Below are 25,613 nucleotides of genomic sequence, written 5' to 3'. Positions count from 1 at the left end.
ACAAATAAGGAGTACCTGATCAAAATAGTAAAAAGTTAAAAAGATTTTTAAAAGCATACCACCACTACAACAAAAATATTCAAACCACAAAGGAAGACAGCAAGGAAAAAAGAATGGAATGTAGGAAAACAAATCAGAAAACAGTCAGAGAGCAATTTAAAAATGGCAGTTGTGAGTCCTTAACTATCAATAATTACTTTAAATGTAAATATGTTAAAATCTCTAATCAAACATTACTGACTGACTGAATGTAATGTTACACCTCAAGGAGCAAGGGAAATAAAAGAACAAATTAACACCAAAGTCAGCAGAAGAAAAGAAGTAATAAAAATCAGAGCAAATGTCAATGAAATAGAGATTAGAAAAATAATAGAAAAAAAAAAAACAAAATTAAGAGTTGGATTTTTGCTAAAATAAATTAAACTGGCAAGCCCTTAGCTAGACTAAGAAAAACAGAGAAAAGACTCAAATAAATAAAATTATAAATGAACATTGCAAGTTATGCAACAGAAATAAAAAGGATCATGAGACTGTTATGAAAAATTATACATCAAATTGGATGGCCTAGATAATATGAACGAATTCCTATAAACATAAAACTTCACAAAGACATAATCATGAATAAGTAGAAAATCTGACCAGACCAATAATGAACTAGGAGTTGAATTAGCAATCAAAATCAAGAAAAGCCCAGGAGTTGACGACTTCACTGGTGAATTCTGCTAAACATTTAAAGAAGAAATAATACTAACCTTTCTCAAACTTAAAAAAAAAAAAAAAAAACTGAAGAGAAAGGAGCACTCCTAAACTCATTTTATGAGACCAGAATTACCCTGATACCAAAGTTAGATGAAAACATTCCAAAGAAAATAAAATTAAGAGCCAATATCCCTGATGAACACAGATGTTGAAATACTCAAGAAAATACTATCAAACTGAATTCAACAGTACATTTAAAAGGATCATATATTATGATCATGAGGGATTTATCCCTAAGGTGCAAGAATGGCTCAACATACACAGATCAGTTAATGTGATATGCCATAATAAAATAACGGATAAAAATAATATGATAATTTCAATAGCTGAAGGAAAAGTATTTGACAAAACTTAGCATCATTTCGTAATAAAAATCCTTAAAAAATTAGATATAGAGGAATGTATCAACACAATAAAGCAAATATATTAGTTGTTCAGAACTAATATCGTGGTTGTGAAAAGCTGAAAGCTTTCTCTTTATGATCAGGAAAAAGACACAGATGTCTATCGGCTCTATTTACCTTTGCATGAAATCACAAAAGACTTTCAATGGCCAATACAATCTTTGGCAAAATCAACAAAGCTGGAAGCATAACCCTATCTAATTTCAACATATACTACAAAGCTATAGTAATCAAAACAGCATGGTCCTGGCATAAAACAGACATAGGCCATTGAAACAGAATAGAGAACAAAGAAATAAGTTGCGCGTTTATAGACAACTGATCTTTAATACATGTGCCAAGAACACACAATGGGACAGTCTTTTCAATAAACGGCACAGGGAAAACAGGATAGCCACATGCAGAAGAATAAAATTGAACTCATGCTATATACAAAAATCAATTCAAAATGAATTAAAGCCTTAAGCATAATATATGTAACTATAAAACTACTAAAAGAAAACATAGTGAAAAGGCAATTTTTTTTATATGAACCCAAAAGCATAGGCAACAAAAGCAAAAATAGACAATAGGATTATATTAAACAAACAAAAAAGCTGCTTTTTTGCACAGCAATGGAAACAATCAACATAGTAAAGAGATAACCTATGGAATAAGATAAATATTTGCAATCCATATATCTAATAAGGATATATAAGGAACTCAAACATCATTAGTAAGTAAAGAAATAACCTGATTAAAAATATGAACAAAGGACCTGAAAGGATATTTCTTAAAGATGACATAAAAATGGCCAACAAATATGTTTTTGAATGCTTAAATCACTAATCATCAGGAAAATGAAAGTGAAAATTACAATGAGATATCACTTCACATCTGTTAGAATGTGTATTACCAAAAAAAAAAAAAAACCCAAAAAACAAAAAACAAAAAGATAAACATTGGTGAGGATGTGGAAAAAAGGGAACCCTGTACACTGTTGATGGGAATGCAAAAGAGTACAGCCATTACTGAAAACAGGTTCTCAAAAAATTAGAAATAGAACTACCACATGATCCAGCAATTTCACTACTGGGTGTATATCCAAAGGTAATGAAATCAATATGTTTAAGAGATATCTGCACTCCCATGTTTATTGAAGCATTACTCACAATACTCAAGGTATGGAAATAACCTAGATGCTCATTGACAGATAAATAGATAATGGAAATATGAGATACATACATACAATGGAATACTATTCATCCTTAAAAAGAAAGAAAATTCTGTCTTTTGCAACAATATGGGTGAAACTACAGGACATCATGTTAAGCAAAACAAGCTAGGCATAGAGAAACAAATATAGCATGCTCTCGCTTATACATGGAATCTAAAAAACATCAAACAGAGGCAGATAATAATAGTTGTTGACAGCGGCTGGTGATGGGAACGGGAAATGAGAGATGTTGGTCAAAGGGTATAAAATTTCAGTTAGACAGAAGTAATAAATTCTTGACATCTATTGTTCAATGTGGTGACTTGGGTTAATGTATTGTATACTTGAAAATTGCCAAGAGAATAGAACTTAAATGTTCTCACCACAAAAAAGTAAGCAAATAATATGATAAATATATTAACTACATTGATTTAATCATTTTACAGTGTATAGTTATCAAAAACTAATGTTTTATACTATAAATATGTACCCTATTTGTTTATTTGTCAATTAAACCATTATAAAGCTTAGGGAAAAAAGAATTCCATGGGTTGGTGGTTGGCATGCTTACTCTAAATAAAGTACTCAGGTGATTTCAACCATAGTAAACTGCTGAAGATAGCTCTTAATATGTTAGAGGAGCTGGAGTTGTACTATCCAATATGGAAGACATTTGCCATATGTGGCTATTTAAATTTACATTTACATTAATTGAAATTCAATTCAATTAAAAATTTAGTTCCTTAGTCACAGTAGGCAAATTTTACATCTTTAATGATCACATTTGTCTAGTGGCTACTCTGTTGAACAGTGCAGATGTAGAAGACTGCCTTTATTGCTGAAGGTTCTATGCCTAGCACTACTCTAGAGCATGGGTTATTCAACAGTGATCTGTGAAATCTTAAGCACTAAGAATTAACTCCAGTATATTTGAAATGGAAAATTTGGGACACATATTTGTATGTTCAATGTTTTCCTCCTGGGGAAAAGGCTGTGACATTAATCAGATTCTCAAAATATTAATAAAATTTGTTGCATTAGTTTATGAGTTCTTTTTGTTGGCAAGGAAGTCTATCTGATCTTTCTTTTTTAAATCGAAAGTTTTAATTAGGATGACTCATCCAATGCCTTTACCTCAAATGAAGGATTCCATCAGCTCTAGTTCATTTGCAGTAGAGTAGATAAGCCTTTTGCAAACATTTTGTTTCTTAGTTTACCATTTTTACCCCTTCACATGGTTTGTCTCTTTGATAGAATTTTTATTGAAATATAATATATACATATATAAGAAAGAGCATATATAAATGTATGGCTCAACACATTTTTTAATAAATTGAACACACCTGTAATTAGCACCCATATCAGGGAACACAATGTATTAGAATTAATAAATGAATTCAGCAAAGTTGCTAAATATATAATCAATGTACCAAATCAATTTTGCTTCCAAATACCAGATGCAACCAAATTAGAATACAATACAATAAATACAATAACACCAAAAAATCAAATACCAATAAAAAATTTATTTAAGTTGTACAAAATGTCTACACTGACAACTACAAAATCAATTTGAGAAAAATTAAATAAAACCTAAATAAATGGAAAAAAGTTAACAGATAAGAACATTAATAAATGCCATTTGTCCTAAAATAATCTACAGTATGTGATCATGAATTAATCCCAAGAGATATTTTTGAAATTGACAAAATAACTAAAATTCATGTGGGAAGTTAAAGGGTAAGAATTGTTATTAGAATATTGAAGTTGAAACAAAATTGAGGAATATGTGCTAACAGATATAAAAACCTATTATAGAGCTATGATAATTAATACAATGTGGTAATGGTGCAAGCATCAACACATTGATTGATGGAACAGAATAGAAAATTCAGAAACAAACCCACATATGCACACTCAACTAATTTAGGATGAAGGGGACACTGCAATGGTTAAACAAACAAAAAATGTTATTGGCCATTTTATTTATGCATATCTAATAAAATGTGTTTTGATCCTTATCTCACATCTTATACAAACATCAGTTCTGGACACACTGCATATCTAAATATGAAAGATAAAACAATAAAGCCTTTTGAGAAAAATTGGAGAATATTTTCATGCTCTTGGAGTAGGAAGAACATAAACAGGACACATGAAGTAGTACGTAGAAAATAAATCAGACTGTAGTAAAATTAATAAATTATTACCAAAAAAAAAATAAGATAAAAGATAACAATGTGGAATACAGGGAACCAAAGTGAAAAAGATTGACCAGAATAAATAAAGCACTCCCCAAAATCAATAAATAAAGGATAACCTTACAAAAAAGTGGACAAAAAGCTTGAAAAAATTCTTCACAAAAGAAGATACCAAATACCCCAAAACAATAGAATGGGCCAGGCGCGGTTGCTCATGCCTGTAATCTCAGCACTTTGGGAGGCCAAAGTGGGCAGATTCCTTGAGGTCATGCATTCGAGACCATCCTGGCTAACATGGTGAAACCCTATCTCTACTAAAAACACAAAAATTAGCTAGGCGTGGTGGCGGGCACCTGTAACCCCAGCTACTCAGGAGGCTGAGACAGGAGGATCACTTGAACCTGGAGGCAGAGGTTGCAGTGAGCCAAGGTCATGCCACTGCACTCTGGCCTGGGTGACAAGCACAAAACTCCATCTCCAAAAAACTACAAACAAACAAACGAACAAAAACAACAATAGAATGGATAATATATTGTGGTAAATTCAACAATGGCATTCTATACAACGATGAAAATGAAAAGCGCTCAACTACATAAAATATGGATGAATCACACAAACATTATTCTGAATGAAAGAAACCAGACACAAATGAGTATGTAGGCACTGTATAATTCCACTTACATAATTTTGGCTTGCTATATAAATATATTCAAGGGCAAACAAAACTAACTTTTATCAGTTAGTGACCTTGAGGAATCATGAGTATGGTTGCTAGGGTGCTAATGATATTTCATTCATGATTCAGGTGATGGTCACACTGTTTGGTTTGTAAAAAATATATTAAGGTGGCTCATGCCTGTAATCCCAGCACTTTGGGAAGCCCAAGGTGGGCAGATAACTTGAGCTCACGAGTTTAAGACCAGCCTGGGCAATATGGCAAAACCCTGTCTGTAAAAAACTATGCAGAAATTAGCTGGAAGTGGTGGCTCATGCCTATAGTCCTAGCTACTCAGAAAGCTGAGGTAAGAGACTCACTTGAGCCTGGGAGGTGGAGGTTGCAGTGAGCTGACATTATGCCCCTGCACTCCAGCCTGGGTGACAGAGTGAGATTGTTTCTATATCTATATCTATCTATCTATATATATCTATATCTATGTCTATATCTATAGGTATATATATCAAACAATACTCTTTTTATTTAAAAAATCTGAGGTATAATTAATGCAATTAACATAGATTTTAGAAGTTCAACTTGATGGCTTTTGATAATTGAATACCCTTGTGGAAACAACACCCAAAACAAAATATGGAAATTTTTTCCATGACCTTTTCTAGTCATTTTCCCTCCTTTTCAGATAGACTCCTTTCAGATTTTTAAAAAATGTTTTAGTTTTATTTGGTGTAGAAATTTACATAAGTAGAAGACTGGACCCTTTTTCGTGTCTATCTTGCTTAATTTTATGCTCTTGGAAGATTCGTTAATGTTCTTTCTACAGCATTAGCTTGTGCTTTATAGAAATTGCTGGGTACTAAGCACTATTTCAATTTGTGAATATGCTATAGTTTATCCTTTCTCTTATTAATTAATACTTGGATTGTTTACAGTGTTTGGTTATTATAAATGAGGCTTCTGTGTATATATTTTTTTGAGACAATGTCTTGCTCTGTCACCCAGGCTGGAGTGCAGTGTCATGGGTCATTGTAACCTCGAACTAATGTGCTCAAGGAATCCTCCCACCTCAGTCTCCAGAGCAGCTAGAATTACAGGTCCATGCCACCATGCCCGGCTAATTTATTTACTTTTAATATAGAGGAAGTCTCACTGTGTTGCCCAGGCTGATCTTGAACCCCTGGCCTCAAGCGATCCTCCTGCCTCACTTCCCAGTGTTTTAGAAGTACAGGTGCTAGCCACTGTGCCCAGCTCACATTTTTATACAAATGTTTTCATAGTCATATGTTTTTGTTTTTATTGGGTAAAAATCCCCAAAAGTGGAATTGGTGGGTCACAGAAGTTGAAATTCGTTGAAACGTCTCTTATGACCCATCAGATGCTCTGTCTCATGAATTATTCATATACACCTAGAAATGCATATTTGGCAGTTATTTGGTATTGTTTTTGATAATATCAGTTAGCTCACTTTGTATTATTCAGATCATGTTCAGATTGTATCTTTGTATTTGTGTTCTATTACTGACTTGAGGGACGCTAAAATTTGCAATTTGGTTAATACATCCATTTCTATTTTTAATTTTCCCATTTTTTTCTTTAGTTTTTTTGAAGCCCTATTGTTTGGCGCACACACATAGGATTTTTATGTCTGTTTGATGAATTGTTATTTTTATTATTACTTAATGCCCATTTCTCCCCCTCCATTAGTGATATTTTTCTTAAAATCTACCTCGTCTTTAATATTAATATGGTGTGTGTGTGTATGTGTATGTGTACATGTATTCTTTCAGGTTCATCTAAATATGTGCCATTTCTGCAGATCTGCAATATTCTATCTAGTATAGGTACCTGAAGAACATCTTTTTTAGCATTTCTTTTATACAGGAGATGAATTATTTTACCTTTTTTTTATTGAGACTGTATTTTGGCTATGTTTACTTTTTGAAAGATATTTTTGCTTAATATGGAATCCTGTAACTCTCGGAACTTTAAAGATATTACATCACTTTCTGGTCTCCATTGTTTCTGGTGAGAAGTTAGTTATCATTTGTGATATTGCTTTCCAACTTGTAATATGTCTTTTTATTTGGATTTTATTCAAGATTTTCTCTTTGATTATGTTTGACTCTTGTTAAATTGACTACAATGAGCCTAAGTATGGTTTTCTGTGTATCGCTGCTTTTTTTTTCCCCTCTTTTGTGTATGCTGAGCTCCTTGGATCCATGGGTTGATGTCTTCTACGTTTTTGGAAAGTATTTGGACATCACTATTCAAAATATTTATTTTATCTCATTTTTCCTACTCTCTCCTTCTGGGGCTCCATTTAATATATGTCCGATCACTTGATATTACTTCATGTATCTTGGATGCTCTGTTATCTTTCCTTTTTTATTTCTAGTTATTTTACAAACTTCATTTTGTAGTTTCTAGTTCTATACTGAACATTTCTCATTTCTTCATGCACCCTATCAACCTTTTCCAGTAGATAAATAAACAGAAATATGTTTCACCATAATTATTATTATTTTAAAGTTTCCACCTGTTGATTCCAAGTGCTAGAACCTCTCTGAGTATGTTTTTTATTGACTGCTTCCACTTTTAATGGGAAATAGTATTTCCTTGCTTTTTCATATGTTTTGCAACATATGATTGCATTCCAGGCCTTTTGTGTAATAGAATGATACAGACTGAAATAAATATTTACCTTCAGAGAGGGACAATTTCTTTCTGTTATTCTACCTAAGTGGAGGGTAAGTTATTAAATTTCTGACTCAACTGGTGACTAGTTTGCAGCTTTAGTTTGATTTGGTTCCCCACTGGCTTCAAAATTTCGAGGGGGAAGTGATTAGAACTTTGTCTTATAGTAGTGCTTTAGATGTGAACAATGGCAAAATTGTGTAGACCCACCTGTGCTTCACAACTAGGCTACATAACTGAGTGTTCTGACCTTCTTGGCTTTTGATATCCAGCATATATCTTGCTATTTGTTTGAAACCTTTGCTGTCTTTAACTTTGTTAGACCAAATGAATCTTTGTTCTTCAGCAGCATTTTTTTGCCAGAGTAAAGGTTTGTATCTTAGCCCCTTGCCCCCATCCAATATAGAAAATAACCACAGAGAAAAAAACTGTTGCAAAAGTCGGATCACCTCCAGTTAAGTTCTGCCCTGTCTTGGATATTAATCTATTTCTTTTTCATTTCTTCATCAGCTCTATCAAGTCTTTAAAAGGAAGATTTTAATCTAGCTTTTCCTATCATTTTCAGATAATTTGCCTGCTGCAACAATTCCCTTTTTCTTGGAAGCATTACTGGGTTGTGGTGGTTGTTCAAAATTGCCCAATTTTTCTTCACAAGCTATACACTCAAGAGAATAATTTACAATAATTATTTACTGTGTTATTTACTATGTTACAATTGCTTAATGTTACAACTATGTCAGATATAACTATCATTAAAAAATGGTATTTTTCCCCTTAAAATGTGTAAAATGTTATTGTTTCATTAAAAATGGCATAGAATCATTAATGTTTCCTTTTTATCTTGAAACCATTATGTCAGATAATTGACATTGTGGCTGTAAAATATTTTACACTTAAGGAGGCCAAAGCGAGATGATCACTTGAGGCCAGGAGTTCAAGATCAGCCTGGGCAACCTAGCAAGATCCCATTTCTACAAAATGAAAAATTAGCCAGGTGTGGTATCACCCCCTGTAGTCTCAGCTACTCAGGAGGCTGAGGCCAGAGAATCCCCTGAGCCCAGCAGTTCAGGCTGCAGTAAGCTATGATAGTGGCACCCCTGCCTGAACAATAAAAGGAGGTCTTGTTTCAGGAAAAAGATAAAAAGGCCAAGCGTGGTGGTGGCTCATGTCTGTAATCCCAGCACTTTGGGACTCGAAGACAGGCAGATTGCCTGAGCTCAGGAGTTTGAGAGAGCACCCTGGGCAACATGGCAAAACCCCGTCTCTACAAAACCTATAAAAATTAGAAAGGTGTGGTGGCACATGCTGAAGTGGGAGGATTGCTTGAGCCGGGGAGGTCAAGGCTGCTGTAAGCCAAGATCGCACCACTGCACTCCAGTCTGGGTGACAGAGTAAGACCCTGTTTCAAAAGAAAAAAAAAAGAATTAATTAAAAAAAAAATTGAAAAAAGTAAATATTGCATCCAATATTCAAGTATGTTTATATAATGCTTGGAATGTTGTAATGTATAAACCTTCTGCAACTTGAAACATGAAAATGATTTAAAAACCTACATAATTAACTTTTCTGTAATATTTGTTGTATTTCAGAAATGATGAATATTTCAAAAAGAGCAAAGCTGCATGAAATGACTTAGCTTTAGTTCCTATTGATAGTTAAGTTTTGAAAGTCAGAATTTACATTTTATGTTTCAGAATTAACACGTTCTATGTGGTAATAGCGCACCTTGCATTTGGGAAGGGGGTTTAAGAAATATGTCTAAGAAATCTAAAATATGTTATAAACATTTAAAAATCTCCTTTAAGTAACAATATAATTTTATGGCATTAATTACATTCTACAGTTTGGGGATTTATACCTTTATAGGTGAAATATATTTAACCTTTCTTTGGTAAATAGCATTTTTGCTTACATTTTTGTTCTAAATACATGGACATATCTGATCATTGCATTTTTTTAATTTAGCTTTTCTCTGCAAACTATGCACTATCATCTTCACTACTACTGCATTTTTTATGTACAAACGTCAGGTAAATGAGAGCACTGACATCCCAAATATAACTGTGAAGAATCCAAAAGTTAAGAAAGAAAGAAACTGACTTGTAACTGGATCATCATCGTGTAAGAATTACACATTGTCAATCTATCAATGTAATATTTTATTAATATTAATAAAATTTAAAATAATAGTAATGTAATTACATGTTTAACAAACAAATGTACTTCATATAATTCTATATATTTTATTATATTTTGAGTGCAAATATAATAATATAGCCTTTGTGTTTAAAATTTTTAAAAATATACAATACAAATTTAATACTTTCAATAAAAGATAATACTTTGATTGAAAGAGATTGAGTGAAAATAGGAAAATACACCTAGGTTAATTTTGAGTGAAGTGATATCCCATTAGTTGTTGACTTTTGCTATTTAGAATTAATTAGGTTCCCTTTTTATTCTTAGTACTTTTGATTTGGGCTGTAGATATTTATTTCTCCATTTTTCTAAATAAAAGTATATTTGCCACTTAAGTTCATATGATTATAGTTGAAATTAAAGTTGTATTTATTTTCCAAAAAGGACTATTTTAAACCTTTTGAAAATTAACATTTTATTTATCTATGATTTGACATATAGCAGTTTCCTCAGAAAATTTCTTTGGTTAATTGACTAGTTTACAATAAATATTTTCATGCTTTTTTAATCTTAGTAAACATAAAATTCAATATACTTCTACTTAATTTGTTTTTACCTTTTTACATTTGCTTTTTTACCTTCACTTGAATTTTGTTGATAAAGACTAACTGATAATCTGAGTTGAAACCCACTTTTGTGCTTACTTTTACACTTTGTTTTATAATTAATCATAATTATTTAATGTGAAGAAATATTTAAATGTAGAAAATGTGTCAGCTATTTATAGATTTTTTAAGCTAAAATGCATTTGTATAGAGATTTTTAAAATAATTTTTATATCAATTGAAATTATATTTTCCAAATATTGTATACAAATCAGATTGTTGTGAAACAAAGTTCTCTACAATGTTTCTTTGTTCTCTTGGGAGAAGTGATAATAGCTGACAAAATTTCTCCTGTTATTAACATTAGTCAGTGTCCCTATGTAGATGGGTGGGCAATTCAGGGTCGTGGCTAGCAGAAGAAAATGTGAAGCAGGGAATATTCATATCCTACTCTACTTTTTTATTTCCTGCTATAAATTTTATTTCAACATGCATTTTAAAAGTCTATAAACTAGTCTTCATGTAAAACCCTGCTTGATTGCTTGACACTTCTCTGTTTGAACCAGCAGGATGCAGATCGTTTGAGGATCAGAGTGTGAAAATGAGTTTCTCTTTTAAAGATTCTCCAACATTTGTTTCTGTGCCCAACTTTCAGAAGAGGAAAATCACAAATGATGTTGACATAAGTAGCAAAAATGTATTTATGGTGATCTGCATTTTCATAATAAAGTGCTCTATTATGAAACATTTCTGATAAAGTTTTTAATGTATGTAGAATTTTTAGGGGTTACTGGGAGAATTAAAGTTTAATAATTTTAGATTATTTACATCTCTTCTTAATATTCTGCTGTCTAGAAATATCATGTTAAAAATTATACAACTAGGAAATAAAGTAAAATAACATTCAAAGCCACTTTGAACATGCTTGTAAGGTATGTTTGTAGGGAGGGGAGGTGTGTATAGATACATATTACCTGTTTATGCTTCTCTTGCTTTCTTTTTTTTTCAGAAAATAGATCAGTGAAGGTATAATAAAAATTCTAGGTTAGGAAGTACTGTTAAAACTTTAAATTTAAATGTAGATTTTTGCTGTAACAGGATATGTGTTTCTGTATCACAAACTAATTCATGGAGGATTGATAAACAGGGAAGTAATGTAAATATAACTCAGAAGTTCTATTGGTTAATTCCAATTTAATACCTCTTTAAATAATCAGGGGAAGGTTTTCACTATTCTAGAGAAGAACTTAGCAATAAATTAAATCTTAAAAAATGCTAAAAATCCCACAGAAGTGCCTTCATTTGGAGTCAGTTTTGAATGAGGTAATGCCATCAGGGATCATTATACTTTGGAGAGTATTAATGTACATTAGGATACTGCAAGTGCAAATGGAGAAGCTAGAAAGATACTTCTAGATATTGGAATTCTAACTTTGATGAAACTGGCCTCTTTTTGGAGTTCATATCCTCAAGGATCTACGTTTTAAAGGAGGAAGGTGAGCCCCAGCATTTAATCCTACAGAGGACTGAGTATGGTAGTGGATAGAAAAGGTAGTGGAGGTTTAACTGTGCTAAGATGTGTTAAGATTCTAATTGTTTTTGTTAGAGCTCTGGTTACAAAGTTGAATATTTTTGAGTTGTTTAACCTTACAATATTTTCTCCATAAGCCTACTCAGTCCAGGTGCTTAATTTTGCCTAAAGGGACACTGTAAAGGAATGCATGCAAGATATTATAGTGGAAATGGTCGCATTTTAAAATTGATGATAATTTATTTGTGCTCCTCAAGTTGCACTTGTTCTGAGTTCTTAAAATGATTGTTATGAAAACCCCAGGTTCTTACTCTTTTTCTTTTCTGGATTCTTTTTTTATATTAGATTGAAATTTTACTGCTTGTAACATCTAGCAGTTAATCTGATGTTAACTGTAGTCTAGAAATGCAATATGTAGCTGGGAAAGTGTCAATTTGGCATACTAGTCAGTTTTCAGCACTATAAAGAGTTTACTCCCATTTTTATATTTATTTTGTTATTTCAATTTGGCAGACATAGAGAAGTAAGGGTGTGGCCAATTTAATATTTTTTAAAAGCACACTTCATATTTTTAACATTGTATAATATATTTTATTTGGGTATCACATATAGCACAACATGGGTTTTCAAACTAACGTGAGACTACTTTGTGAATATCTGCTATTGAAAGTGCTGGTGATGAATTTATTAATCTGTTGTTGACTCTTGATACAGGAGGTTTCTACTAGCTATAAACATTAATTGTAGTCCTTCCCTGTTGATTATACACACACACACACACACACACACACACACACACATATATATATATACCTTTTATTTTAAGTTCAGGGTACATGTGCAGGTTTGTTATATAGGTAAACTGCATGTCATGAGAGTTTGCTGTACAGATTATTTTGTCACCCAGGTAATAAGCATAGTAATGAATAGGTAGTTTTTCCATCCTCACCCTGCTCTCCCGCTCCAACTTCAAGTACGCCCTGATGTCTGTTGCTCCTCTCTTTGTGGCCATGTGTTCTCACAATTTAGCTTCCAGTTGTGAGAACATGTGTTTGGTTTTCTGTTCTTGGGTTTGTTAGTTAGCTTAAGATAATGGCATCCAGCTCCATCCATGTTGCTCCAAAGGAGATGATCTCATTCTTTTTATGGCTGTGTAGCATTTTATGGTGTATATGTACCATATTTTCTTCCTCCAGTCTACTGTTGATGGGCATTTAGGTTGATTTCATACCTTTGTTATTGTGAATAGGGCTGCAATGCACATCTCTGTCCATGTGTTGTTATGGCAGGATGAATTGCATTCCTTTGGATATATACCCAATAATGACATCACTGGTAAAATGGTAATTCTGTGTGAAGTTCTTTGGGAAATTGCCACATTGCTTTCCACAATGGCAGAACTAATTTACATTCATACCAGCAGTGTATAAGCATTCCTTTTTCTTCACAACTTTATCAGCATCTATTATTTTTGGCCTTTTTATAATTGCCATTCTTACTGGTATGAGATAGTATCTCATTGTGGTTTTTATTTGCATTTCTCTAATGACGGTATTGAAATTTTAATACTTGCAAGCTATGCATCTGACAAGAGTCTAATATCCAGAATATATAATGAACTTAAACAAATTTATAAGCAAGAAACAAATAATTCTACTAAAAATTGGGCAAAGGACATGATATTTTAATCAACCCCAACCTCTAATTCGGTCACCTATCTTCCAAGTTGAAAATCCTACATAAGAAAATAATAGAAAACATAAACTTGTTTCTATCTAAATGCAAGACATAACACAAAGAGTTGAATTTTACAATAATTATTTGAAAAGAAGTCTCTAGTATTTTGTATTAACAGTCATTGGCTGCATAATGATGTTTCAGTTAATGACAGATTGCATATACAAAAGTGGTTTATCCTTATACAATCCATAAGACTATAATAGGCCAATGATAGAATGTCATAATACAACACATTACTCATGTGTTTGTGGTGATGCTGCTGTTAATAAATCCACTGTGCTGCCAGTTGTATAAAAGTATAGCACATACAATTATTATACATACAGTACATAATATTTGATAATAATAATGATAAATGACTATGTTACTGGTTTATGTATTTACAATACCATACTATAATTTTTATTGTTATTTCATAGTGTACTCCTTCTATTCATAAAAAAGTTTGCTTTAAAACAATATGCCCCGACACATCATGATGCAGGAGCAGCAGCTTCCTAATTGCATTATTTTCTCTTGTGCTTTATTGAATCTTGTGTTGTTTTGTTCAAGATGGCCTCTAAGCACACAAAATCCACAGCTTATATGGTCAGTAAGGAGCTACAAGTGATTGGATAGCATGTACAATGACAATATACTCTAGTTTGTGTAAGTACTCTATGATATTTGCACACCAACAAAATCGCTAACAATACATTTCTCACAATGAACATATCACCATTGTTAAGTGACACATGACTATTTTTTCATATCAAAATTCAGCTTATGTTTCCAATTATGTGTTAGCACAGCATACATTTTTCTAATAGGTACTGTTCTGTTATTCATCCAGAGTAGAATACTGGATTTATAAAAAGGTAAAGTTTTGGTATACCTCCTTATATACTCATATGTCAACTCAAACCGGGGATATATTTTAAGAAGTGTTGTGCAGGCATCATAGAGTGTACTTATGCAAACCTAGATGGCATAGCTTAGGCATACCAACCTAGGCTATATGGTATAGTCTATTATTCCTAGACTGCAAACTTGTTCAGCTTATTACTGTACTGAATACTGGAGGCAATTGTATTATAACACAATGGCAGGTGTTGATGTATGTAGACGTATCTAAATATAGAAAAGGAATAGTAAGAGTATGGCATATAAAATTTAAAAAATCACACACTTGTATAGAATACTTACCATGAATACAGTTTACAGAACTGGAAATTGCTCTGGATAAATCAGTGAGTGACTGCTGAGTGAATGTAAAGGCCTAGGACATTACATTACTGTAGACTTTGTAAGCACGGTATATTTAGGCTACCCTGAATTTATAAAAGATATTTTTCTTCAATAGTAAATTAATCTTAGCTCAATGTACCTTTTTTACTTTATAAAATTAAAATTTTAAATTTTAAAAAATGTATTAACTTTTATATAAGTTTCAAACAAAATGAATATTCTCAGGGAATTAAGAACAACAACAAAAATTATTTCATTATAACCTTATTGTATAAGCTTTTTTCTGTTTTTAATTTTTTAATTTTTATTTTTTTACTTTGGAAACTTTTATGTTAAAAAGTAAGACACAAAAATTCACATTAATCTAGTCCTTCACAGGGTCAGGATCATTGATATTACTGTCTTCCACCATCACAACTTGTCCCACTGGAAGGTCTTCAGGGGCAATGACAGGCATGGAGTTGTCATCTTTTATGATAATAATGCTTTTTTCTGGAATAACTTCTGAAGGACCTGCCTGAGGCTTTTCTTGAGAAAGTGGCACTTTTTCCAGAAATATGTCTATGATGGTTTGCTTGGTTAATTTTTTAAAATAAAAATTTTCTCCCATTCTGTAGGTTGCCTGCTCACTCCGACAGTGTTTTCCTTTGCTGTGCAGAAGCTGTTTAGTTTAATTAGATCCCATTTGTCAATTTTGGCTTTTGTTGCCATTGCTTTTGGTGTTTTAGTCATGAAGTCCTTGCCCATGCCTATGCCCTGAATGGTATTGCCTAAGTTTTCTTCTAGGGTTTTTATGGTCTTAGGTCTAACATTTAAGTCTTTATTCCATCTTGATTTAATTTTTGTATAAGGTGTAAGAAAGGGATCCAGTTTCAGCTTTCTACATATGGCTAGCCAGTTTTCCCAGCATCATTTATTAAAGAGGGAATAATTTCCCCATTTCTTGTTTTTGTCAGGTTTGTCAAAGATCAGATGGTTGTAGATGTGTGGTATTATTTCTGAGGGCTCTATTCTGTTCCATTGGTCTATCTCTCTGTTTCGGTGCCAGTGTCATGCTGTTTTGGTTACTATAGCCTTGTAGTATAGTTAGAAGTCAGATAGCATGATGCCTCCAGCTTTCTTCTTTTTGCTTAGGATTGTCTTGGCAATGCGGGCTCTTTTTTGGTTCCATATGAACTCTAAAGTAGTTTTATCCAATTCTGTGAAGAAAGTCATTGGTAGTTTGATGAGGATGGCATTGAATCTATAAATTACCTTGTATGGTATGGCTATTTTCATGATATTGATTCTTCCTATCCATGAGCATGGAATGTTATTCCATTTGTTCATGTCCTTATTTATTCTGTTGAGCAGTGGTTTGTAGTTCTCCTTGAAGAGGTCCTTCACATCCCTTGTAAGTTGGATTCCTAGATATTTTATTCTCTTTGTAGTAATTGTGAATGGGAATTCACTCCTGATTTGTCTCTCTGTTTGTCTGTTACTGATGTATAAGAATGCTTGTGATTTTTGCACATTGATTTTGTATCCTGAGACTTTGCTGAAGTCGCTTATCAGCTTAAGGAGATTTGGGGCTGAGATGATGGGGTTTTCTAAATATGCACTCATGTCATCTGCAAACAGGGACAATTTGACTTCGTCTTTTCCTAATTGAATACCCTTTATTTCTTTCTCTTACCTGATTACCTTAGCCAGAACTTCCAACACTATGTTGAATAGGAGTGGTGAGAGAGGGCATCCCTGTCTTGTGCCAGTTTTCAAAGGGAATGCTTCCAGTTTTTGCCCATTCAATATGATATTGGCTGTGGTTTGTCATAAATAGCTCTTATTATTTTGATATATATTTCATCAATACCTAGTTTATTGAGCGTTCCTAGCATGAAGGCTGTTGAATTTTGTCAAAGGCCTTTTCTGCATCTATTGAGATAATCATATAGTTTTGTCATTGGTTCTGTTTATGTGATGGATTACGTTTATTGATTTGCATATGTTAAGCCAGCCTTGCATTGCAGGGATTAAGCTGGCTTGATAATCAGCTTGATCATGGTGGATAAGGTTTTTAATGTGCTGCTGGATTTGGTTTTCCAGTATTATATTGAGGATTTTTGCATCGATGTTCATCAGGGATATTGGTCTAAAATTCTCTTTTTTTGTTGGGTCTCTGCCAGACTTTAGTATCAGGATGATGCTGGCCTCATAAAATGAGTTAGGGAGGATTCTCTCTTTTTCTATTGATTGGAATAGTTTCAGAAGGAATGGTACCAGCTCCTCTTTGTACCTCTGGTAGAATTTGGCCGTGAATCCATCTGGTCCTGGACTTTTTTTGGTTGGTAGGCTATTAATTATGGCCTCAATTTCAGAGCCTATTATTGGTCTATTAAGAGATTCAACTTCTTCCTGGTTTAATGTTGGGAGGGTGTATGTGTCCAGGAATTCATCCATTTCTTCCAGATTTTCTAGTTTATTTGAATAGAGGTGTTTATAGTATTCTCTGATGGTAGTTGGTATTTCTGTGGGATTGTTGGTGATATCCCGTTTATCATTTTTTATTTCTTCTATTTGATTCTTCTCTCTTTTCTTCTTTATTAGTCTTGCTAGTGGTCTATCAATTTTGTTGATCTTTTCGAAAAACCAGTTCCTGGATTCACTGATTTTTTGAAGGCTTTTTTGTGTCTCTATCTCCTTCAGTTCTGCTCTGATCTTAGTTATTTCTTGCCTTCTGCTAGCTTTTGAATATGTTTGCTCTTACTTCTCTAGTTCTTTTCATTGTGATGTTAGGGTGTCAATTTTAGATCTTTCCTGCTTTCTCTTGTAGGCTTTTAGTGCTTTGAATTTCCCTCTACACACTGCTGTAAATGTGTCCCAGAGATTCTGGTACATTGTGTCTTTGATCTTATTGGTTTCACAGAACGTCTTTATTTCTGCCTTCATTTTGTTATTTACCTAGTAGTCATTCAGGAACAGGTTGTTCAGTTTCCACATAATTGTGTGGTTTTGAGTGAGTTTCTTAATCCTGAGTTTTAATTTGATTGCACTGTGATCTGAAAGATAGTTTATTGTGATTTCTGTTTTCTTACATTTGCTGAGGAGGGCTTTACTTCCAACTATGTGGTCAATTTTGGAATAAGTGCCATGTGGTGCTAAGAGGAATGTATATTCTGTTGGTTTGGGCTGGAGAGTTCTGTAGATGTCTATTAGGTGCAGAACTGAGTTCAGGACCTGGATATCCTTGTTAACTTTCTGTATCATTGATCTGTCTAATTTTGACAGTGTGGGATGTTAAAGTCTCCCATTATTATTGTTTGGGAGTCTAAGTGTCTTATTAGGTCTCTCAGGACTTGCTTTATGAATCTAGATGCTCCTGTATTGGGTGAATATATATTTAGCATAGTTAGTTCTTCTTATTTAATTGATCCATTTACCATTATGTAATGGCCTTCTTTGTCTCTTTTGATCTTTGTTTGTTTAAAGTCTGTTTTATCAAAGACTAGGATTGTAATTGCTGCATTATTTTTTTTATTATTATTTTTTTTTTTTAGCTTTCCATTTGCTTGGTAGATCTTCCTCCATACCTTTATTTTGAGCCTATGTGTGTCTCTGCAGTGAGATGGATCTCCTGAATACAGCACACTGATGACTCTTTACTCTTCATCCAATTTGCCAGTCTGTGTCTTTTAATTGGGGCATTTAGGCCATTTACATTTAAGATTAATATTGTTATGTGTGAATTTGATCCTGTCATTATGATGTTAGCTGGTTATTTTGCCCGTTAGTTGATGCAGTTTCTTTCTAGCATCAATGGTCTTTACAATTTGGCATGTTTTTGCAGTGCCTGGTACTGGTTGTTCCTTTCCATGTTTAGTTCTTCCTTTAGTAGCTCTTGTAAGGGAGGTGTGGTGGTGACAAAATCTCTCACGATCTGCTCACCTGTAAAGGATTTTATTTCTCCTTCACTTATGAAGCTCAGTTTGGCTGGATATAAAATCCTGGGTTGAAAATTCTTTTCTTTAAGAATGTTAAATATTGTCTCCCACTGTCTTCTGGCTTGTAGAGTTTCTGCTGAGAGATCTGCTGTTAGTGTAACAGGATTGCCTTTGTGGGTAACCAGAACTTTCTCTCTGGCCTTAATATTTTTCCTTCATTTCAACCTTGGTGAATCTGACAATTATGTGTCTTGGGGTTGCTCTTCTTGAGGGGTATCTTTGCGGTGTTCTCTGTCTTTCCTGAATTTGATGTTGGCCTGCCTTGCTAGGTTGGGGAAGTTCTCCTGGATGATATCCAGAAGAGGGTTTTCCAATTTGGTTCTATTCCCCTGTCACTTTCAGGCACACCAATCAAATGTAGATTTGGTCTTTTCCCATAGTCTCATATTTCTTGGAGGCTTTGTTTGTTTCTTTTTACTCTTTTTTCTCTAATCTTCTCCTATCACTTTATTTCATTAATTTCATCTTCAGTCATTGATATCTTTTCTTCCACTTGATTAAATCGGCTACTGAAGCTTGTGTATGTGTGACGTAGTTCTCCTGCCATGGCTTTCAGCTCCATCAGGTCATTTAAGGTCTTCTCTACACTTTTTATTCTAGTTAGCTCTTCATCTAATCTTTTTTCAAGGTTTTTAGCCTCCTTGCAATGGGTTCGAACATCCTTCTTTAGCTCGGAGAAGTTTGTTATCACTGACCTTCTGAAGCCTACTTCTGTCAAATTGTCAAAGTCATTCTCCATCCAGCTTTCTTCTGTTGCTGGTGAGGAACTGTGATCCTTTGGAGGAAAAGAAACGCTCTGGTTTTTAGAATTTTCAGCTTTTCTTCTCTGCTTTCTCCCCATCTTTGTGGTTTTATCTACTTTTAGTCTTTGATGTTGGTGATCTACAGATGGGGTTTTGGTGTGGATGGCCTTTTTGTTGATGTTGATGCCATTCCTTTCTGTTTGTTAGTTTTCCCTCTAATAATCAGGTCTCTCAGCTGCAGGTCTGTTGGAGTTTGCTGGAGGTCCACTCCAGACCCTGTTTGCCTGGGTATCACCAGCAGAGGCTGCAGAACAGCAAATATTGCTGCCTGATCCCTCCTATGGAAGCTTCCCAGAGAGGCACCCACCTGTATGAGGTGTCACTTGGCCCCTACTGGGAGGTGTCTCTCAGTTAGGCTACACGGGTGTCAGGGACCCACTTGAGGAGGCAGTCTGTTTGTTCTCAGAACTCAAACAGTGTGCTGGGAGAGCCACTGCTCTCTTCAGAGCCGTCAGACAGGGAAGTTTAAGTCTGCAGAAGTTTCTACTGCCTTTTGTTCACCTATGCCCTGCCCCCAGAGGTGGTGTCAACAGAGTCAGTAGACCTTGCTGAGCTGCATTGGGCTCCGCCCAATTAGAGCTTCTAGGCTGCTTTGTTTACCCACTCAAGCCTCAGCATGGCGGACACCCCTCCCCCGCCAGGCTGCTGCCTCATAGCTCATTTCAGTTTGCTGCGCTAGCAGTGAGCAAGGCTCCATGGGCATAGGACCAGTCTAGCCAGGTGCAGGGTATAATCTCCTGGTGTGCCATTTGCTAAGACCATTGGAAAAGTGTGGTATTTAGGTGGGACTGTCTCATTTTTCCAGGTACAGTCTGTCACGGCTTCCCTTGGCTAGAAAAGGGACATCCCCTGACCCCTTGTGCTTCCGGGGTGAGGCAATACTCCGCCCTGCTTTGGCTCCCCTTCCATGGGCTGCACCCACTGTCCAACCAGTCCCAGTGAGATGAACCAGGTACCTCAGTTGGAAATGCAGAAATCACCTGTCTTCCGCATTGATCACGCTGGGAGTTGCAGACTGGAGCTGTTCCTATTCAGCCGTCCTGGAACAGACCTACCCCGTTGTATCATTCTTATGCCTTTGCATCCTCATAGCTTAGCTCCCACTTATAAGTGAGAATATACGATATTTGGTTTCCAATCCTGAGTTACTTCACTTAGAATAATGGTCTCCAACTCCATCCAGGTTGCTGCAAATGCCATTATTTCATTTCTTTTTATGGCTTAGTAGTATTCCATGGTATATACATAGCATCTTTTCATTATCCACATGTTGGTTATTGGGAATGTAGGCTTGTTCTGTATTTTCACAATTGCGAATTGTGGTGCTATAAACATGCATGTGCAAATATCTTTTTTATATAATAATTTATTTTCCTTTGGGTGGATACCCAGTAGTGAGACTACTAGATCAAATGGTAGTTCTACTTTTAGTTCTTTAAGGAATCTCCTTTCTGTTTTCCACAAGGGTTGTGCTAGGTTACATTCTCACCAGCAGTGTAAAAGTGTTCCCTTTTGAAAATCCATGCCAACATCTGTTACGTTTTTACTTTTTAATTATGCTCATTCTTGCAGGAATGAGGTAGTATCTCACTGTAATTTCAATTTGCATTTCCCTGATGATTAATAATGTTGAATTTTTTTTCATATGCTTGTTGGCTATTTTATATCTTTTTTTGAGAATTGTCTATTCATGTCCTCAGACCACTTTATGATGGTATTATTATTATTGTTTTTTCTTGCTGATTTGAGTTCCTTGTAGATCTGGAAATTAGTTCCTTGTTAGATGCATAATTTGTGAATGTTTTCTCTCACTCTGTGAGTTGTCTGTTTACTCTGCTAGTTATTTCTTTTGCTGTGCAGAAGCTGTTTAGTTTAATTGGGTCTCATCTACTTATTTTTCTTTTTGTTGCATTTGCTTTTGTGTTCTTGGTCATAAAGTCTTTGCCTAAGCTAACATCTAGAAGAGTTTTTCCAATGTTATCTCTGGAATTTTGATGGTTTCAGATCTTAGATTTAAGTCTTTTATCCATCTTGAGTTGATTTTTGTATAAGGTGAAAGATGAGCATCCAGTTTAATTTGCCTATGTGTGGCTTGCCAATTATCCCAGCACTATTTGTTAAATAGGGTGTTTTTTCCCCAGCTTATGTTTTTGTTTGCTTTGCTGAAGATCAGTTGATTGTAAGTAACTGGCCTTATTTCTGGGTTCTTTATTCTGTTCCATTGGTCTCCGTGCCTATTTTTATATTAGTACCATGCTATTTGATAACTATAGCCTTGCAGTATAGTTTGAAGTTGGGTAATGTAATGCCTCCTGAATTGTTCTTTTTGCTTAGTCTTGCTTTGGCTATGCAGGCTCTTTTTTTTGTTTCATATGAATTTTAGGATTTTTTTTTCTAGTTCTGTGAAGAATATTGATGGTATTTTGATGGGAATTGCATTGAATCTGTAGATTTTTTTTTGGCAGTATAGTCATTTTCACAATGTTGATTCTACCCATCCATGAGCATGAGATGTGTTTCCATTTGTGTCATTTGTGATTTCTTTCAACAGTGTTTTATAGTATTCTTTACAGAGATCTTTCACCTCTTTGGTTAAGTATATTCCTAAGTGTTTTTTGGTTTTGAAGCTGTTGTAAAAGGGATTAAGTTCTTGCTTTGTTTCTCAGCTTTGTCATTGTTGGTGTATAGCAGTACTACTGATTTGTGTATATTGATTTTGCATCCTGAAATTATACTGAATTTATCTGTCAGATCTGGGAGCTTTTTGCATAAGTCTTCAGGGTTTTCTAGATATATAATTATATCATTGGCAAACAGCAACAGTTTGACTTCTGTTTCACTGATTTGGATGTCCTTTACTTCTTTCTCTCGTCTGATTGCTCTGGCTATTACTTCTAGTACTGGATTGAACAGAGTGGTGAAAGTGGGCATCTGTGCCTTGTTTCCATTCTCAGGGGGAATGCTTTCAACTTTTGCCTGTTCAGGATGATGTTGGCTATGGATTTGTCATAGATACCTTTTATTATCTTGTGGTTTGCCCCTTATATGTCAATTTTGTTGAGAGTTTTTATTATAAATTGATGCTGGATTTTGTCAAATGTATTTTCTGCATCTATTGAGGTTATTACATAACTTTTATTTTTAGTTCTGTTTATGTGATGCATCACATTATTGACTTGAGTATGTTAAACCATCCCTGCATCCTTGGCATGAAACCCACTTGATCATGATGTGTTATCTTTTTGATATGCTGTTGGATTCAGTTAGCTAGTATTTTTTTGAGGATTTCTGTATGTATGTTCATCAGTGATATTGGTCTGTAGTTTTCTTTTTTGTTATGTCTTTTCCTGGTTTCAGTATTATGGTGACATTGGCTTCACAGAATGATTTAGGGAGAATTCCCTCTTTTTCTCTCTTTTGGAATAATTTCAGTAGGATTGGTATCAATTCTTTCTTGAATGTCTGACAGAATTTAGCTGTGAATTTATCTGGTCCTAGACTTTTTTTTTGTGGGCAATTTTTCTATCACTGTTTCAATCTCACTACTTGTTGGTCTGTTCAGAGTTTTTATTTCTTCCTTATTTAATCTAGGAGGGCTGTATATTTCCAGGAATTTATTCTTCTCCTCTAGATTTTCTAGTTTGGGTACATAAAAGTGTTCATAGTAACCTTAAATTATCTTTTGTATTTCTGCAGTATTGGTAGTAATATCTTCCCCTTTCATTTGTAATGGAGCTTATTTGTATCTTCTCTCTTCTTTTCTTGGTTAATCTCCCTAATGATCTATAAATTTTTTGTCTTCAAAACACCAGCTTTTTGTTATTTACCTTTTGTATTTTTTTTGTTTGTTTCGATTTCATTTAGTTCTGCTCTGATCTTTGCTATTTCTCTTCTTCTGCTGGTTTCAGGTTTGGTTTGTTCTTGTTTCTCTGGTTCCTTGAGGTGTGACCTTAGATTGTCTATTTGTATTCTTTCAGACTTTTTGATGTAGGCATTTAATTCTATAAACTTTTCTCTTAGCACCGCTTTTGCTATATCCCAAAGGTTTTGATAAGTTGTGTCACTATTATCATTCAGTTTAAAGAATGTATTAATTGTCATCTTGATTTTATTGTTGACCCAAAGATCATTCAAGAGCAGATTAATTTCCATGTGTTTGTATTGTTTTGAGGGTTCCTTCTGGAGTGAATTTCCAGTTTTATTCCACTGTGGTCTGAGAGGATAGTTGATATGACTTTAATTGTCTTAAATTTATTGAGACTTGTTTTGTGGCCTATTATTTGGTCTGTCTTGGAGAGTGTTTCACGTGCTGATGAAAAGAATGTATATGCTGCAGTTGTTGGGTAGAATGTTCTGCAAATATCTGTTAAGATCATTTGTTCTAAGGTATAGTTTAAGTCCATTTTGTTTTTGTTGACTTTCTGTCTCGATGATCTATCTAGTGCTATCAGTGGAGTATTGAAATCCCCCACTATTATTGTGTTGTTGTCGATCTCATTTCCTAAGTCTAGTTGTAATTGTTTTATGGACTTGGGAGCTCCAGTGTTAGGTGCATATATTTAAAATTATGATATTTTCTTTTTTGATGAATCCTTTTTATCATTGTATAATGCCCTTCTCTGTCTTTTTTTTTTTTTTTTTTGCCATTGTTGCTTTAAAGTGTGTTTTATCTGATATAAGAATAGCTACTCCCCTGAGGCAGGAGAACGACGTAAACCTGGGAGGCGGAGCTTGCAGTGAGCCGAGATCACGCCACTGCACTCCAGCCTGGGCGACAGAGCGAGATTCCGTCTCAAAAAAAAAAAAAAAAAAGAAAGAAAAAAGAATAGCTACTCCTGCTTGCTTTTGGTTTCCATTTGCATGGAATATCTTTCGACACTTTTTTACCTTAAGTTTATGTGAGTCCTCATGTGTCAGGTCAGTCTCTTGAAGATAGAAGACATTTGGTTGGTGAATTTTTATCCATTCTGCCAGTCTGTATGTTTTTCACTGGAGCATTTAGGCCACTCACTTTCAACATTAGCATTGAGATGTGAGGTACTGTTCTATTCATCATGTTAGCTGTTACCTAAATAGTATGCTTTTTAAAAATTGTTTTATTGTTTTATTGGCCTTGTGAGATTTATGTCCTAAGAAGATTCTATTTTGCTGTATTTTCAGATTTTGTTTCAAGATTTCAGACTTCTTTTAGCATTTCTTGTAGTGCTGGCCTGGTAGTGATTAATTCTCTCAGCATTTGTTTGAAAAAAGACTATTTTTCCTTCATTTATGATGCTTAGTTTGAATGGATACAAAATTCTTGTCTGACAATTATTTTGTTTCAGGAGACTAAAGATAGGACCACAATCCCTTCTGGCTTGAGAGGTTTCTGCTGAGATATCAGCTGTAAATCTTAAAGGTTTTCCTTCATAGGTTACCTGATGTTTTTGTCTCACAGCTTTTAAGATTTTTTTCTTCACCTTAATTTTAGATAACATCATGACTATCTGTCTGGGTGATAATCTTTTCATGAAAAATTTTCAGGAATTCTTTGAGCTTCTTGTATTTGGATATCTAGATCTCTAGCAAGGCTGGGGAAGTTTTCTTCGATTTTTCCCTCAACCAAGTTTTCCAAACATTTAGATTTCTCTTCTTCTCCAACCCAGAGCCTGGTAGCCCTGCT

General features: G+C 34.2%; 1 protein-coding gene across 4 annotated transcripts in view; it reads left to right on the top strand.

Annotated features, from left to right (window-relative positions):
• Positions 1 to 11,590, top strand: part of SLCO6A1 (solute carrier organic anion transporter family member 6A1) — a 139,825-nt gene extending 128,235 nt beyond the window's left edge. For 2 of the 4 annotated variants that reach the window (XM_078005077.1, XM_078005075.1), the window contains 2 exons: positions 9,892 to 10,047; positions 11,291 to 11,590. In XM_078005077.1, coding sequence (XP_077861203.1) covers positions 9,892 to 10,025 — 134 coding nt within the window. In that variant the 3' untranslated portion in view covers positions 10,026 to 10,047; positions 11,291 to 11,590. Of the gene's footprint in view, positions 1 to 9,891; positions 10,048 to 11,239 lie in introns of all 4 variants that reach the window. The other 2 variants (XM_078005076.1, XM_001095830.4) reach the window with 1 other exon arrangement.
• Positions 11,591 to 25,613: the final 14,023 nt, after the last annotated feature.

Source organism: Macaca mulatta, chromosome 6 (genome assembly GCF_049350105.2).
Source record: "Macaca mulatta isolate MMU2019108-1 chromosome 6, T2T-MMU8v2.0, whole genome shotgun sequence".
NCBI lineage: Eukaryota > Metazoa > Chordata > Mammalia > Primates > Cercopithecidae > Macaca > Macaca mulatta.
The sequence above is the reverse complement of the archived record's forward strand: the minus strand, read 5'-3'. Positions and strand labels throughout refer to the sequence as shown.